Here is a 13,546-nt window from a genome sequence, read left to right on the forward strand (position 1 = left end):
AGAGCACCGGGCAGTGTTTGGCAGGGCACCCCCCCTTCATCCTACCCACCCACCCCGCAAATACACCCTGAGGGCTGCTATATGGCAGCCTTTCAGTGTTTTCTATATGCTTTCTGCTTAGCAAAGCATCTGGAGCCAATGAGCCGTACAGGTCTGGCAAAGTGTCACGCAGCGTTCTTCAGAAGGACAGTTGTACATGCCCCCATGCCCAAACCCTAACAAAGGAAAATTAATTTAATTTGAATACATAAACTCAAAAAAAGATGAAAAAATAAAAATAAACTAAAAAGGATTGGCTAAAAAAAGAAAAGTGCAAAGACACTCTTTCCTCCTGAGAATTTAAAAGAACATATAGCTTCCTCCTTCTCCAGAACCAGATAGAATCAGGACAGGAAGATGAAGCACTGAGGAGATACATCACTTTGCATGTTTTTTTTTATCCTTCTATCTCAAAAACTCTTGTCATCTATGTGTCCTTTAAACAGGTCCGGTTATTCCCTTACCTGATTGGACGAGAGTCTGCATTTGCTGATAACCTTAAATGGATGGCTTGTGCCAACAAAGGTTGGAGACTTTTTGATAAACACTTTCCAAGACAGCTTCGTATCAGAGTGTCAAACAGGGTCTGATGCTGCGCTTGTGTGCAATAATATGATAGATTAAGGATTTGTGGGATCTGTGCAGTTTGGACATGTATGTGTAGCTTTGTGTGTTTTGTGTGTGTGTGCACGCGTATGCATGTGCTTGCTCAGACTCTTTCTGCCAAGAGGCAATGAAGTGGCACTTGGGAGGGTCAGAGGTCAATCTGCTCTAATCCCTCTTCCTGTCAGTGTCTTCCTCTTGGCTGCTCGCTGCTGATGGCTCCCTCGCGTCAACGCTCCAGATGAGTGCCCTCTGGAAGGGAAAGTCACAGCCAGGAAAACAGATCACAGAGGGATTGTGGAATGACAAGCCACAAACCTCCTTCCCATACAGGCCACCGCTGCGTTATAACCCAACATGTCTGATATAAAACATTGTCAGCAACAGCAGGAGGTGACACTCAGTTTAAACAGAAACACTGGCTCTGTGCAATCCAGCAGAGACATCAGCAGGAGGGCAGTAGTGTACTTTAACACAGTTTTGAGGTACTTTATTTTGGTTTGGAACCATATTTGAATTAAAGACTTAATTTTAGACTTAATTTTAATATAACCAGTAGAAGTTTTAAAACACACTAATGCGTAATAATAGTCAAATAATATGGAATATATACACAAAATATTTGAGAGATACTGTTTTGTGCAATCTTATATTTTGCTGACATTTCTGTTGACATCAGTGAAGACAGTGAGTTCAAAGCTGTGCCATTTTTCCTGGAAATGTTGAAATGTGACAGCTGGGTTCAGCCACCCCATGACCCTGAATTTTATAAGTAGCTATTGAAATGGATGGATCGATGGATATATGTTGGGTTGTTAAGTCACTGGTTAGAAAGTCCATTAAAAACTACACACAATGGGTATTATGAGCTGATTTAAATGTGCAGCATGCTGAAATTGTATTACCTTTAGGATTCAGAATTCTTTTTTTTAGTGCACCACATCACCTTAATAAATCTAATAGAATTTATTAATTGTCTGAATAAAAACATGCAAAATCATATAATAGTTCAAAAAGTTTTAATATAAAGTTTAAATTTAAAATATTATTCTTTGCATTCATAAATGGATTTACACTGAAGACCATCCCCAGTGGTGTCCTTACATTTGATTTGTCTAAGGATGGTGAGGAGTTTACACACCAGTGAGCTGTAATAGCTTTTAAACTTATCTCTCCTCTTACCTAGATCATGTTAGCAAAGGTTGGATTTAGCCTCACACCAAAAGAGTAGGGCTAAATTGTTAGAAATCAAACGAGTGGTGAAGGGTTGACAAACAAAGCCAAACACGCTGTGTGGGAGGAATGTGTTGCTGCTGCAGTGAACGAAGTGGGGAAGAGGGGAAAACTGCAAAGTTTATCTCAGGCTTGGACGCACATATAACTCAAACACTCCCACATAACCATCAGGAAACTCGGTACCACTTTCTATCACAGCTCGGTAATAAAGGGGAAATAGTAGGGTAACAATGGGGAAACAAGAGGGTAATAATATGGTAATTTCTAAGTTATTACTATGCAATTACCAAAGTAATAACTACATAATATCCAAGTACCAGCATGGTAGCAACAGTGGTTACAGTTGAGTAATAGTACTCTGAAATTTATGTAACAGGATCATAAGGGCCCCAAAACTGGGGTAACAATGTGGACAGACAGCTCTGTGATAAAGTGGTAATTGTAGGGTAACAAGAAAGAAATAATGTGGTCATTTCTAAGTTATAACCACTCAATTACCCAGGGTAGTTTCTGTGTAATAAGCAGGAAACAGAGCTGCAAAATGCAAAACTGCCTGTTTCTATTTAATAACATACGAATATCCCATTAAAGCAAACTTGTGTGTTTGTGAGGCTATTACTTGGAAATATCTTGGGTAGTTTCTGTATAATAGGCAGAAAACAGAGCTGTAAAATGCAAACCAGCTTGTTTCTACTTAATAACATATTAATAGCCAGGTAATAAACTTTTAAAACACACTTAAAGAATAGTAATGACTACGAGGAAACACCTGTGGTGGTTTCTGTGTAATAAGCAGGAATTTAATACTATGGTCATGATAGTCGATTAAAAGAAGCATCAGGAAGTCTCTAATACACTTATGCAAAATGTTAATAATTAAGTTTAAAAGAATAACACATATGAATACATTAGATTCATACGGGAGTGTGAAGGACCCTCCCTAATGGCATAGTTTATACATGGATGCTCTGCTTAGTAAGCTGTGATTTTTTTTTTTTTTTTTTTTTTGCCTGTCCCGTCTGGTTCTTTTGCCATCAGAATTATTGTCTAAAGGCGAAGAAAGATGCCCAACGGATTTACTTTACCAAATTGACCATCCCAGCCTTGCCGTAATGGTCCATTTGATTCACCTTTTATTATTTATTTTATTTTCATTTGCTGAATCCGGGACAGACTTGATTGGGGGAAAGAAAGGTGAGAAGGAAAGAGGGAAAGAAAAACAACTGAGAAGAGGGAAGGGGAAAATGGGCAAAAAACCCAAAAACCAACAAAATAAGCAGACAAAAAATACATATATCGATCACCTGGATCACCTGTTGAGAAAGAAAAAAGAAAACAAGCAGAAGAAAAGGAGAGCAACATAATAAACAACATCACAATGATATATGGGAATATGACAGTAAATACTAAATATTAAACATTATTGTGCAGCACGTAAGATCGACAGCGCACAGTGTGCTTTGAGGAAGGAGCCAAAAAGGGTGTAGTTTGTGTGTGTGAGCACCCGTGTGTACACCTGTGAACATGGACGCGCTTGTTTTTTTAAAAGGTTCCTTCATGTAATGATCTGCTAGAGGGTGTGGGGAGCCATAGCCCCGTCCTCCAGGGCATGAAGCAGGTATGGAGGAGATCAAGACTCCAGACATCCAGAGGCCCCCAGAACACAAGAGACCAAGGAAGACCAACAGAGGGGCAGCCGGCTGTGATTTTCTACATCATCTGTACTTAAGATGAAAATTCCTGTAGATCCATTTATTGTTCATTGATGTGTTTGGTGAACTTGGAGTTTTCACTTGTATTTTTTTTTTTTTTTTACTTTACCTCAGTAAAGGAACTGTTGTTCCAACCACTAGATGTAAATTTTGCATTTGATTTGTAGTGTTAAATACTCCAACCACATGTTGGGCTGTTCTTTAATGAGTTTATGGATCACATCCTTCCTCTTGCAGAAGTGTGTTTGCTGTGATTGTGGGTTAATGTGTGTGTGTGTGTGTGTGTGTGTGTGTCATTGCAGGATATTTTAGTCAGATCTCAACCTTAGCTGATGTTCAGGAGAACGTCATGAGATATCTTCATGTCATGAGCCGCCCAAAGGTTATTGATCATGAGCACGACACAGTGTGGACTGAGGCTTACGTGGACAGTGCTGTAAGTATATCTTAAGTATTGTACATTAATTAATATTACTGGTTCATTATTCAAGTATACAATAGTTTTCTGGTGTGAAAGCGTTCTTCATAAAATACCTGAGCATCAGAAATAAAGCAACAGATTTGTCGAACTGTCTGTTTCAGAGACATTTAAATGCTGTATCCTGTTGCTGTTCTACATGATATGAGGTTTTCATGCCGTGTTGTCCATCTCTTGTACTGTACAATGAGTATTCACATGTGTGGGTCTGCTCTCTCATCATTACTCCTCATGCTGCTGGAATGATTCCTCATTATGAGCTTCATTAATCTGCATGGATTTTTCCCCCCAGTGTGCATCTGTGTCCACAAAGTCGATGCAGAATATGCAGATTTTATTTCACTGATGATTCAATCCTTGTGTATCTCTTCTTCCCCATCAGCTTTCCCTGGCCCACAAGGTATGTCAGCAAAGTTTTTGTTTTCTTGTGCAAAAACTGGCCTTGTGCTGTAGATCTGGTTCTGAAGTAGGACCAGAAAAGGCATCATGGGCAGGATATAAAAAAAAGTTTTTAGTCAGTATCAGCCAATACAAGTCATATTGTATGAAGCAGAAGTGACTTGAGAGGTTAAATAGCTGCCCATTGTTTCTCGCCTTTCGACGTCATGCTTCAGTCGGGGGGTTGCTTTGAGGGGCACAAACAGCAGAGGAGCATTTATTGTCTTTCTTTCCAATATGGAGGCAATAAGCATGCACACACTAAAACACACACACTCTCCCTCTCACACGCACATATACATTTACACACACATACAGAAAGGGTTGGGAGATTGTCCTCTGCAGTGTGTGCTCTTGTATCTCAGCCTCAGACACACCATTCATCATTCTGTGGATCATTGCACTTTATCTCCTAAAGCCCATAATAAAACTGACACTGGAGGAGAGACCAAGAAAGAAGGAAAGAAGGAAAGAAGGTAGAGAGCGAGAGCGATGGAGGTGTCCATTGCTGTACCTGTGTGCGTGTGTTTGTAAGGACTAAAGCAGGCCAGTTTTCTCTTCCATTGTGTGCTGTGATGAATTTAAGGAGCCTCCATTCTTCATTTTGTCAAGCCAGCTTGTACACACAGCAGTTCACAGCTCGTTGGCTTCATATATACATGCAAACACACACACACACACACATACACACACACACACACACACACACACACACACACACACACACACACACAAACTGAACATCAACCACGCTCATGCACAAACACGGACACAGGCATGCTCAGCTGTACCATTTCACAAGGTGTGGGAATAGCAGACCTACTTTAATGGTGCTCATGCGCTGATGTCAGCCTTCAGCCTCCTGAGCACAAGAGCCGCACATGGTTCAGGTCTGACAAGTTAAAGGCTTTAACCAGCCTCAGTTCATTTTTACATGTAATTCTTCAGGACTGTTTGGATGCTACAGTTATATATTATGTGAAGGAAATAAATTCCGCCCCTGCCTTTCACATCAGTCTTGTGTTATGGGATCAATTTTTACACATTTAATAAATACATTAATAACACATTTATATGTAACTTAGGCTGTATCGTTATTACCAATTAACTACTTTACTGGGTGGTTCAGATTTATTGTTTTTACATAATCTGTGTCATTAATATAATTTTGTAGGACTTTAGGTACTGCTGATAAACAAAATGTGTCAATGGTAAACATAGGCAGCATGCTTTGTATGTAACTTGTCTTAAAATGTATCAAATGTGATGGTGAAGAAAGTTTAATTAAAGTTTTATGTTCTGTGGATGAATGCATTGTTGGTTCCTGTCAGTTTCAGAGCTTTTAATTAAATTACTTAAATTAAAAAAGGAAAAGTTATTTTAATTATGTTTGATTATCAGAGCCTATCTAGGGGAGAGAGTGTTTTTTTCAATAGTTTTTCTTCCCTTGCTTTATTATTGCAAATAACAAAGTCCTCTTTTGCTTTTTTCTGTGTCTTTCTTTTTCAGTTGAACGACAAATCAGGCCCAACTTTGACAACTACAGTGGCCATGCCTGTCTTCAGTACAAAGAATGAAACTGTGAGTCAATCATAGCATTTATTAGCTAGTTACTAGGTGTTTTGATGATTAAATTTCACATAACGGCTGTGTGTTGTGTCTCTGTGGGTGAGATCAATCACTATATGTGGCTGTGGGCACAAAAACTCCCCTGATGTTCAAATCTTCTTTTTTAAAGAGCAGCCAGTCAGAAGAAAGTTGTTTTAAAAATTATCAACAGGTGCTCAAACTGCTTGTTTTAGGGTCATGGATAAACTTATAGGCTTTGTAAAGCTCTGGTATTGATAAATAAAGATTATTTTTAATCTGGAAATTGTGAAAAAGCTATTCTAATTGGATTCAGGCATATGAATGTAGGGCTGATGAACATAATAGGTCCACTTTAAATCTATATGAATACAAGAAATTTGTCAAACTATGGCTTCTTTGGTGTAAAAATTCTGACAAAAAGACATTTTTGTATCTAAACTTTTGAAAAAATGAACAATAAAGAGAAAGTGAAATCAGAGTGCGAGCACCAGAACTTTGTACTTTCTTCCTGACTTTATCTTCTGCATATACCTTAAAAACACCCCTGGTGGACTAAATTACCAAACTGACAAGCAACAGTGAAATGCCGCTTCTCTTTCATTTAAATTATGCAAAGACTAAACTTACTTTTTCATACTTTAAACACCTTTTACTAGAGCAATGATATCCTCCCACTGCTGGGTGACTGAATATTAAATGCCGTTTTTATCTAAAGTTGTGTATATGTTTTGACTCTTTTCATGCAGAAGAACCAGGGTATTCTGTTGGGGGTCGTAGGAACAGACATCCCTCTGCAGGAGCTGATGAAGCTCATCCCCAAACATATGGTACAATCAGCTGTCTTGGGCTAGATTAATGTATTCATATGCATATTTTCATTCTGCCTTAAGTATCTCATTTTCTGTCTCTAGTTAGGGATCCATGGATATGCATTTGCCATCACAAACAATGGCTACATCTTGATACATCCGGACCTCAGGCCTTTGGTAACTCACTTTCTTAGCATTACTTTTACACCTGAACATTCTCACAGCATTCCCTGACTTGACCCTATTTTTCCTTTTTTTCTTTTGTCCATGCTATTGTATGCATAACCAAAAATATGAACCTCCCACGAGGGTACGCAGAGACAAATGTGTTATCTGGTTAGGAGGCTACATGGGCTCGTATAGTCTGTAATCCCCACCTTTTCCTTTGATGTATGCATGCAGGGATAAAGGCCATTCATAGGGCTGGCTGGCCTGAGATTTCCCAGAGGTAACTTAACACTCGCTGGCAGAGATCACAGCCGCTCGCCCTGGCACCGTTGGTTCCTCGGGAGCTATGGCTGTGCTAGTGGATCTGTGTGTGCCAGTGTTAGTGCTATTCCTCTCTGTGCAACTGTGTGTGCGTGTGTGTGTTGGTCTGTGTTGGTTCTTTGTGTCTCTTTGTGGCTAAAACTGTGCTGTGGTCGTAGTCATTGACTTGTTGTTTCATGTGGATCGGGACTACATTCAGTAGCAAAGTTTGACATGTTAAAGTTTAATGCATTGATGTAGAGTTGTTTGAGCGTGGATTTTCTATCAATCATATTAATTATTTTTAATTTACCTGACAGTGTTCATTTCACAGTCGATTTGTTAAATAATTACTCAGCAAAACCTCAATAACTGCACTTGATAAATAAGAGTAGGTCTTAATTCTGAAAGTGCAACATGAAAGACAGATTACAGTGAAAAATAATGATTTCTAAATTGATTTATTTCCTTAATATCTGGCTCATGCATTTGAAAATTATGTCTTATGTGTATGTTTAACAGATGAATAAGGCTAGATAAGATGACATGTTTGAACCTAAGTTAAGCTATTAGTTCAAATAAAATAATATTACACTAAAAAGGTCACTAAGTTGTGCATGCTGTGTTCCTCTATGCAGTATCAGGAGGGTCAGAAGAGGAGGAAGCCCAACTACAGCAGTGTGGATCTCTCGGAGGTGGAATGGGAAGACAAAGATGGCATAGTATGTGCCAAAATTCATATAGTTTTAAGCCTTTATGTTTAGTAGAATATGAACCACTAAATGTGTTTGGATCTGCAATATTAAGCAAATCAGTGACTTCATTACACATTTATTACTTTGTTCAGTAATGGCAAAGGTTTCTATTAGATCAAATTAGCATACGAATTGCCATGGTGGGATTGCTCAGTTTTCTGCAACACAGTGCAATTGCATTGAAATCCAGCACCGGCTGGTAGTATGATCAGTGGCCCAGCCTTGCCCTCTCTGCTTTATCTTCTAGCTACGCAATGCTATGGTGAACAGGAGGACAGGGACCTTCTCTATGGAGGTGAAGAAGACTGTGGATAGAGGGGTGAGGCTGCAGATAAAGACGCTTAGTGTCTCCATAACAAATGAGAATGTTCTCTTTGTTGTCTCTGAACTGAGGGAATGAATCTGTTATTCTTTCAGAGGCGTGTGCTAAAGATGCACAATGACTATTACTACACTGACATCAAAGGAACTCCATTCAGGTGGAAGAAAAGTTTTATTACATTCATAAATGACTTTCTGTCAGTTTATGTCTCACTTCTACTCAAACGTTGACTGACTCAGGCTAATGTTCTTCTCGGTGCGTGCCTCTAGTGTCGGAGTAGCTCTCTCAAGAGGTCACGGAAAGTACTTCTTCAGAGGAAATGTGTCGCTCGAAGCAGGTACTCCACTCTTTGATTTACACTTTTAAGTCTGAATACTTCACAAATGCATGAAGAAATGGCTTGTGAGGAAGATCTTACTTGGTTAGTATCCTGTAGTGAGTATCCTGAGAATGTGGCATTTACAGGAAATATATAAAACCTGGTTATTTATATCCATTTATACATGGGCTTTTGTACCAACACAACAAAGTAAGACATTTACATCAGCAACACATAACCAAATTTCTCTAATGAAAAAAAATCCTTGCACATGTAAATTTACTCTGTGTTTCAGTCATTGCAGACCGGCATTGCTGAAGCGTTACTGACTTGTGTTTTTCAGGGCTCCGTGATCTGGAACAGCCAGATGTCGCCCTGGCAGACGAATGGTAACACAGGGGTTATGGGAGTGGGCATTCATGCGTTATGTAGGTTATCCTTTTGTGATCACCAGGGATCCTGAGGCCTGTGGTCTGACAGTGTGGCTCTTTTGGATGCAGGACCTACTGCAACATAGAGGAGGAGCATGAACATCGTCACCTGACCCAGATTCAAGCTATCAAACTCTTCATGACGGGCCGCAGACCGCACCTCAAATGTAAGACATAAAGTGACACATAAGCAAGTCATAGTACAAGCAGCCTATAATTTCTGAAATGTAATTATCCTATCAAGTGTGAACAATCAAGACAAAAACATGTTGAATGAGATGGATATATAGTTAATCAGACCCATGTTATCCTCTGATGTTACAGGTGACAGAGAGCTGATCCAGGAGGTTTTATTTGATGCTGTGGTCACTGCTCCACTCGAGGCCTATTGGACTGGATTGGCTCTCAACAAGTCAGAGTAAGAAATGTTAGGTACCTATTCCTGAGATGTAGTTGTGAATAAAGCATTAATAATATGATTATCATTATATACCAAACTATCACAAGATTGCTTGTAATTCATCTGCACTCTTAAATTTCACTGTAAATGAAGGGTGAAGGGTTCCTACAGAAGCCCAGCAGGTTTGCTGGGTAAATACTGACATCTTTTGTTTTGTTTATTTATTAGGAAGGCACAGATTGTCTTCCCGGGGTCTGCATTTAAAAACATAGATAAAAAAAACCATTGCATTCCACATAAATTAATACATTTAAACACATAAAGATTATGCACAACACACATGTTCAATAAAAGAACATTAAAATAACATTAGATTATAGAAGTTAAAAAAAGGAAAAACAAACCCCCAAAACTCAAAACTATGATATGCAATATGTTTCTTTATTTTAATTATAAAACAATACGATTTTTTTAGTGTTCATTTAATCAGTCACAGGGGTATATATTACTGTGCATTTAAGAAAATTTGTGGTTGCCTCGGGGAGTTAAAAACAGCCATCTGGTGGCATGTGTACACGACGCTAAATGAAGTTTTAATTGACTATGCTGATATGATGGATTGCAAAACTTTCCATGTTGCAAGTAGAAGTGCAGCAATTATCCAGTCGCCATCTTTTACCAGCAAAGTCAGAAGTGCTGTTTGTGTTAGTACCATATGCACAATGGTGCTTCGATGTAGCTGAGGTTTGATCACTTTAATACTTTAGAAGCATTTAGCCAAATATGAAGTTAATTATTATTAGTATTTATAAATCTCTGACACATTATGAAATTATTTAATTCTAAATAACATATTTTTTGTTCAAATTATGTATACCTTAAAAAGATATGCCTTGTAAGACTCAAATTAATACATCTGTATTAATTCAGTTTTTGGCTGATATAGCTGATACTAATTTACTTCTTCATCAGCCGTTACATAGTTACAGGATATCATGTAACACTTTGAATTCTAGAGTAATGCGTAAGATGTTTATGCATGTTTGCAACTGATGATAATTTCTTTTTGATAAAGCTGCTGAATATTTTTTGTCACAAATTAATCATTTTGCCGATAAAATATCAAACTAAGTGCACCAGAAGTCATATGTGAATAATTACATGGATAACTAAAAAGCAATCAAGTATGAACTTAATAAGAACATCTGTGTTAAGTTTACTTTTATGTAAGAATACCCAGTTTGTCAAATACTGTATTCAAAGAGAAATTTAAATTACATCCTGCATTGTATCAGTCACAAATGTTCAGGGAAAGTGTGTAAAATCAAAGCGCAGGTATGTTTTTGTGGCATGCACTCACTGCTCTAAAATCGATCAACAGAAACTCAGACAAAGGAGTGGAGATTGCTTTTCTGGGAACACGTACGGGTCTTTCGAGAACCAACCTGTTTGTACCCGTTGATCAGCTCTCCAATAGGTGAGTGCCACCGCTCAACATTTCTCTAACCATTCCTTACAGCGTGAGGTGAGGCTGTGATTGTACTTGATGAATCTAATCCTTTGCTCTTCACCTCAGTTTCACTCTGTATGCTTCCTCAGAGATTTCCTGACAGCAGAGGACAAGGAGGGTGTGTTTAATGCTGATCACTTCCCTCTGTGGTACAAGAGAGCAGCAGAGCAGGTTCCCGGCACATTTGTCTACTCCATCCCCTTCAGCACAGGTATACAGAACATTATGAAGTGTGAAATATCAGCTCTATGAGCCTGTACAAAAATGTACAAAACATGAGTTTATCTCCACAGTACTGGTAAATTTTCCTGTATCTTTTAATATACAAGTTCATCTCAATGCAGCATTGCACACTGTACATTTTGCAAATTCATTTGGTTGCTGTAGGCATTAACTTGTCTTTCTACGTCTCTCTCTCTGTTATGGACTGTGGTTTTTACTGGTGGGATGCTCATCTCCCTCACAGCTTTCCTGCCGTTAATGTGGCTCACGTGCTGTCTACTATCTGGAGGGTAGAGATCTCAGTTTCCTTCTCCGGGACATTTGCCCCCCTTTCCCCTGTTAATAATGACTGCATCCAGCCAGGCTTTACCATCATAACCTGAAATGTTCTGTCACAGAACCCATTTCCGAATTATTATAGTCATCTGGCTGCAAAAAAAGACCAGAATGAACTCCATTACAAGGTTTATTGTGAGGTTGCTGGGTAAAGGGTGCCATCTAGTGAGCAGAAACTATAACTTGAGCTGTATTTATCTCCTTTTCTCCTTCAGCTTTAGAAAATAAAAGTGTGGTTTTGGCCAGCACAGCAATTCAGCTCCTCGATGACAGGAAATCTCCAATTGTTGCTGGTAATGACTTCGAAAGTTCTGTCATATCATTAGTTTCTAGCTGCACTTATGTCCAAGCTCACTTTTGCTTGGTCTTGCTCTCAGCTGTAGGGATCCAAATGAAGCTTGAATACTTTCAGAAGAAGTTCTGGACTGCCTGCAGACAGGTAACAACACACCAAGTGTCACAACAGTTTTTCATACAAAAGTGAGCCTCATGATTATGCATGAAACTAACCTGTCCTTTATATGCTCAGTGTACAGCTCTGGATGGAAAATGTAGCATTAGCTGCGATAATGAGGTAAGAAGAGCTTCTTTATTCTGACTTAAGGTGTGCTGAGAGGTATTAGAAGAAAATATGACTATGATCTTTATATCCACATTTCAAACAGGACATCAACTGTTATCTCATTGACAACAATGGATTTATTCTTGTTACAGAAGAACAGTCTCAGGTACTGTGTGCAACTGAACTACATCAAAGGACCAGTTTTGCCTTGAAGAATGTGTTTCTTTTTAATAAAATACTCATCTTTTTAGATTTTGACCTTCCTTTGTCCAGTGTTAATATTTCTGTGAAAAGCACACATTTAGATATAAATTTAAAATCTAGCAAATTTTTCTATTACATATTTAGGCATAGAAATTTTCTTTATGATATTTATTCATTCAGCTCTTCCTTTAAAGGCTTTCCATTGAGTCTTGAAATGCATTAGTGTCACTCTTACAAAAGGAAATATCAAAGTGGAAGAATGAATTATGCATTTACCACCTTAGAAATAATATAAGTGCTCTACATTGTGTGCATCAGAGCATTCACATAACCTTTAGCTGCAGACCAAGAACAAATAGCTCCGGCTTCCTGTACTGCAATAACTACACAATATTTAGCTGACCAGGTCTCAGTGGTTACCACCTCACTGTGGTAGATGCTATTTACATACTGATGCCCTAAAAAGCCAGCTTGAATCTCATGTTTCTTTGTGAATGCTTAATGCTGCTTAAATAAAGCATGACATAAACACAATTAAACAAATTAAAATCCTTTTTTCATGCTTTCTGGTGTGCTTTGACATCATTTCTCTCTCAGACAGGGCTTTTCTTTGGAGAGGTGGAAGGTGCTGTTATGAACAAACTGCTACAAATGGGATCCTTCAAAAGGTTTGAGACACAGTTAAACAACTGGTTGAGCTTTAACCTAATAAATTAAACTCAAAGGCTAAAAAGCATGTTGTTATATATGACAATAAGGCATATCTTGACTTTAAGCAGCTATCCCCTTCGACACGCCACACCAGTTTTGAGCTCTGTTTGTGCGAACTGGGCAACTCTCCTTCACTGTTGTGTGTGATTGTTTATTGGCCCCTGAAATATAATAAGGAGTTTTTATCCGAGTTCTCAGAATTTCTTGCTAACTGTGCATCACGGTATGACCAGATCCTTCTGCTCGGTGATTTTAATCTGCACGTCTGCGGCCCGGGGAAGTCCCTGGCCAAGGACTTTTTGGACTTAGTGAACTCTTTTAATTTTGTTCAGTCTGTTAAAGGTGCCACTCAAGAACGTGGTCACACGCTGGACTTAGTTTAATCACATGGTTTATCTGTC

At 38.6% G+C, this 13,546-nt stretch overlaps 1 protein-coding gene across 2 annotated transcripts in view; it reads left to right on the forward strand.

The window, feature by feature from the left end:
* Nucleotides 1-13,546, forward strand: part of LOC134627710 (voltage-dependent calcium channel subunit alpha-2/delta-3-like) — a 36,529-nt gene that overhangs the window by 18,440 nt on the left and 4,543 nt on the right. Inside the window, exons 14-33 of one of the 2 annotated variants that reach the window (XM_063474057.2) lie at nt 486-564; nt 3,893-4,026; nt 4,451-4,468; nt 6,016-6,087; nt 6,843-6,923; nt 7,008-7,082; nt 8,012-8,095; nt 8,376-8,447; nt 8,546-8,607; nt 8,720-8,787; nt 9,113-9,158; nt 9,270-9,367; nt 9,525-9,618; nt 10,982-11,077; nt 11,200-11,321; nt 11,884-11,961; nt 12,046-12,107; nt 12,198-12,242; nt 12,334-12,396; nt 13,032-13,102. In XM_063474057.2, the coding sequence (XP_063330127.1) occupies nt 486-564; nt 3,893-4,026; nt 4,451-4,468; nt 6,016-6,087; nt 6,843-6,923; nt 7,008-7,082; nt 8,012-8,095; nt 8,376-8,447; nt 8,546-8,607; nt 8,720-8,787; nt 9,113-9,158; nt 9,270-9,367; nt 9,525-9,618; nt 10,982-11,077; nt 11,200-11,321; nt 11,884-11,961; nt 12,046-12,107; nt 12,198-12,242; nt 12,334-12,396; nt 13,032-13,102 (1,520 nt within the window). The remainder of the gene's footprint in view (nt 1-485; nt 565-3,892; nt 4,027-4,450; nt 4,469-6,015; nt 6,088-6,842; nt 6,924-7,007; nt 7,083-8,011; nt 8,096-8,375; nt 8,448-8,545; nt 8,608-8,719; nt 8,788-9,112; nt 9,159-9,269; nt 9,368-9,524; nt 9,619-10,981; nt 11,078-11,199; nt 11,322-11,883; nt 11,962-12,045; nt 12,108-12,197; nt 12,243-12,333; nt 12,397-13,031; nt 13,103-13,546) is intronic. The other variant, XM_063474058.2, reaches the window with a different exon arrangement.

Source organism: Pelmatolapia mariae, linkage group LG5, assembly GCF_036321145.2.
Source record: "Pelmatolapia mariae isolate MD_Pm_ZW linkage group LG5, Pm_UMD_F_2, whole genome shotgun sequence".
NCBI classification, from domain to species: domain Eukaryota; kingdom Metazoa; phylum Chordata; class Actinopteri; order Cichliformes; family Cichlidae; genus Pelmatolapia; species Pelmatolapia mariae.